General features: G+C 36.4%; 1 protein-coding gene across 12 annotated transcripts in view; it reads left to right on the forward strand.

The window, feature by feature from the left end:
* The window catches only part of REV3L (REV3-like, polymerase (DNA directed), zeta, catalytic subunit), a 166,210-nt gene that overhangs the window by 78,575 nt on the left and 83,718 nt on the right, over nucleotides 1-3,917 (forward strand). For all 12 annotated transcript variants that reach the window (XM_014531311.1, XM_014531312.1, XM_014531309.1 and 9 more), the window contains one exon: nucleotides 2,422-2,541. In XM_014531311.1, coding sequence (XP_014386797.1) covers nucleotides 2,422-2,541 — 120 coding nt within the window. The remainder of the gene's footprint in view (nucleotides 1-2,421; nucleotides 2,542-3,917) is intronic.

A 3,917-nucleotide genomic window follows, 5' to 3' on the forward strand; every position in this document is an offset into this window, starting at 1 on the left:
CCCCCCCCCCCCAGTGCACAAATTTTTGTGCACCGGGCCTCTAGTCTATATATATAAAAGCCTAAGTGACCCTTACGACCAGTCGGCCAAATGACCCGTCAACCAACCACTATGACACGCACTGACCACCTGGGGGCAGACGCTCAATGCAGGAGCTGCCCCCTGGTGGTCAATGGGCTCCCACAGCCAACCTCTCGTGGCCAGACAACCTCCTGCTGCCGGCCAACCTCCCACAGTCCCCCTGACCAGCAGGCCAACCTCCCACGGTCCCTCCCACCGGCCAGCCAACCCCAGTCGGGACTGGGCAAGATGGCCCTGATCGGCCCCGATTGCCAGCCAGGCTGAGGGGCCCCACCTATGCACAAATCCATGCATTGGGCCTCTAGTGTTGAATAAGAGTGGTGAAAGCAGATATCCCTGTCATGTTTTCAATCTTAAGGAAAACACTTTTAGTCTTCCCTCTTTGAGTATGATTTTAGCTATCTGTGGGTTTGTCATATATGGCCTTTATTATGTTGAGATATGTTCCCTCTCTTCCCAGTTCGCTGAGAGTTTTTACCATAAATGCATGCTGGATTTTGTCATGCTTTTTCTGTATCTATTGATATGATCATATAATTTTTATCCTTCATTTTGTTTATTTGTGTATCACAATTGATTTGTGGATATTGTACCAACCTTGCATCCCAGGAAAAAGTCTAACTTGATCACAGTTTATGATCTATTTAATGTGTTATTGAGTTCAGTTTGCTAATATTTTGTTGAGGATTTATATATATACACTGAGTGGCCAGATTATTATGACCACCTGACATTTGTAGGCAAATTAGCTATAATTTCGCACTGAAGTTGCTAGAGGGCCAGATCATTATAAACGTCTGAATAGCACAACATACCTAAGTATCATTGCTGATCAAGTTCATCCTATCATGCTGATGGCGTATCCCAAAGGAGTCTTCCAACAAGACAATGCGCCATGCCACGGTGCTTGTATTGTGCAGGAGTGGTTTCAGGAACATGAGGGAGACTTTACCTTGCTTAGGTGGCCCCCCCAATCAACAGATCTCAATCCAGTTGAGCATTTGTGGGACGAAGTTAAAAGAGCCATCAGGCAGCTGGTTCCACAACCATCAAATCTCACAGAACTGGACAGTGCTATTCATCAGGCATGGTGTCAGATTCCTCGCATCACCTCCTTTCAACACGTGGAGTCAATGCCAAGAAGAATCGCCGCAGTATTGAAGGCAAAAGGTGGCCCAACAAAGTATTGATGGGGTGGTCATAATACTCTGGCCGGTCATAATAATCTGGCCACTCAGTGTATATGTTCATTAGTGATATTGGCCTAAATTTTGTTTCTTTGTAGTATCTTTATCTGGTTTTGGAATCAGGATAATGTCCTTGTTAAATGAGCTTGGGAGTCTTCCCTCCTTTTGAATTTTTTAGAATAGTTTGAGCAGGATAAGTTTAATTCTTCTTTGAATGTTTGGTAATGTTTACCTGTGAAGCCATCCTGTCCAGGACTTTTATTTATTGGTAGCTTTTTTATTACTGCTTCAGTTTCATTGGTTGATATAGGAGCATTTTAAATCTTTCTATATATCAAATCATTTCATCCTTGAGCATGCTATATTTTTCATTTTATTTGGTCATTTTTCATGTCTTTCAATAAAGTTTTGAACTTTTTGTAAAATTATTTTATATCTTTTGTTAGATATATTCCAGGTGTCTTATAATTATTTCAGTTGTAAGTTTTATCTTTCAAAATTTTTATTTTCTAATTGCTGCTATTTAGGAGCTTCACTGACCTTTGTATGTCATCCTATATCCAGCAATTTTTATTAGTGCTAATAGTTTGTCTTTTCCACTGAATTTTTTGTGTATAGAGTCATCATCTGCAAATAACAATTTTATTACCTTTTCCATCCTCATGCAGTGTAAACTTATTTAAAAATTTAAAGTGTTAGTGATATATCTTAAATAATAACATAACGTAATAAAACCCACAAAAATATACCAGTCACATGGAGTATTAAAAAACCCTTGATTCTGTGAATTACTAAATACTTACAATCTCTTTAGTCTTTTCAATTCTACCTAGTTTGTGTATATATAGTTATATTACTATGATAAAATTCATTGCACATTGGAATATTCAAAGAGAAAAAAATGTCAAGCAGTTATAAGAGAACTAACTGGAAACAATTCTATTTTATGCTTCTAGTATTCAGGCTTTTACATATGATTTTTATAGAAAGTCTAATAATGTACAGAGGGAATAAATACTTTGATGAATAAATTTAAAATCTTACAATTTAGTTAAAGGGGGAGATAGAGAATAAAAGCATATAGTAGTAGAGGTAAAAATGATTATATAGTTAGGCAGTTGCTTTAATGTTTATATATTTTTGTCATCTCAAGGTCACACTAGACAAAAAGTAGAAGAAGCTCTTATTAATGAAGAAGCAATTTTGAACCTCATGGAAAATAGCCAGACTTTTCAGCCTTTGACCCAAAGACTGAGTGAGACACCAGTTTTCTGTAAGTAACAATTCTACCATAAATTTTCAGTATTTTAAATCAATGAAAGTGCATATGTGAAGAAGTTATTTTTTTCTTTGATTTGAAGAGGTTAATGTTGCATGTTCAATAAATCCTTACTCAGTATAAAAATGAAACCTCATTGAATGAAGTAGCTTTGTTTTTGTTTTCTACACAGCTTTTTCTAAACAATTGTAAAAGAATATAGTAACCTTTTTAAAAATTCACTTTAGTTGAAGGAAAACCATATTGCTTTAGGGGGGAAATGGCTTATTTTGAATTAAAATTCTCCAGTGTTAAGTATATTAATAAATTATCATAATTGAGTCTTTCTTGGTGAGTATCAGAAATTTCCCTGGACAGTTCTTTTCAAGTGATTAATTTTTGGTCAGTGTAGGACATAATGACTTATTTCTGAGTGTCTTTGAATCTCCTTAAATGCCATTTGCTATATTTCATTTCAGTAATTTAGTCTAAATTACTGACATCCTTTTCAAAAATTTTTTAAAAATGTTTTTGCAAAAAGTGAGATATCATTGAACTTCATGCTTCTTGTTTTGCTTGGTGTAGTGATTTTATGTTTCTTTCCTTGCTTTTTTTTAAATTTTTTTTTAAAAATTAATTTCAGAGCAGAAGGGAGAAGGAGAGAGAAAGAGAAACATCAATGATGAAAGAGAATCATTGGTCGGCTGCCTCCAGCATGCCTCACAGGGGATTGAGCCTGCAACCCAGGCATGTGCCCTGACCAGGAATCGAACAGTGACATGGTTCATAGGTCGACGCTCAATCACTGAGCCACGCTGGCAGGGCTACTTTCTATTTTTTTTTTCTCGTTGTATCAAATGAGATATGGCATCAAATGCATCATACCTCTCTACAGTGTCCTGTTTCTTTTACCTACAGTTTCTCTTTTTTTTTCCTTTTTATTGAATTTATTGAGATGATACTAGTTGACAAAATTATACAGGCTTCAGGTGCACAATTTTACATCATCTGCACATTGTATTGTGTATTCATCACCCCATGTCAAGTCTCCTTTCTTCACCATTAACCCCTCTCCTTACCCTCTTCCAACTCCTCCTATACCTTTCTCCACCTCCCTCTTCCCCCTCTCCCTGGGAATCACCACACACTTGTCCGTGTCCATGCCTGCTCTCTGAGTCTATCTCTATTTTGCTTCATTTTCATTTGGATGGAACATGAATTGACTAGCTAGGGATAATACCAAAATTATTATGCATAGTCATATTTCAAGAACATTTTAGACAGGAGTAAGAAAATTTTTTAAATGAATGGCATATGCAGAAAGAAATGATGCAAAGACCAAAGTAAAAAATTAAATTGATGCTCATACTCTAAAATGTTTTATTTTTTCA

The sequence above is a fragment of the Myotis brandtii genome, unplaced genomic scaffold (assembly GCF_000412655.1).
Source record: "Myotis brandtii unplaced genomic scaffold, ASM41265v1 scaffold8, whole genome shotgun sequence".
NCBI classification, from domain to species: domain Eukaryota; kingdom Metazoa; phylum Chordata; class Mammalia; order Chiroptera; family Vespertilionidae; genus Myotis; species Myotis brandtii.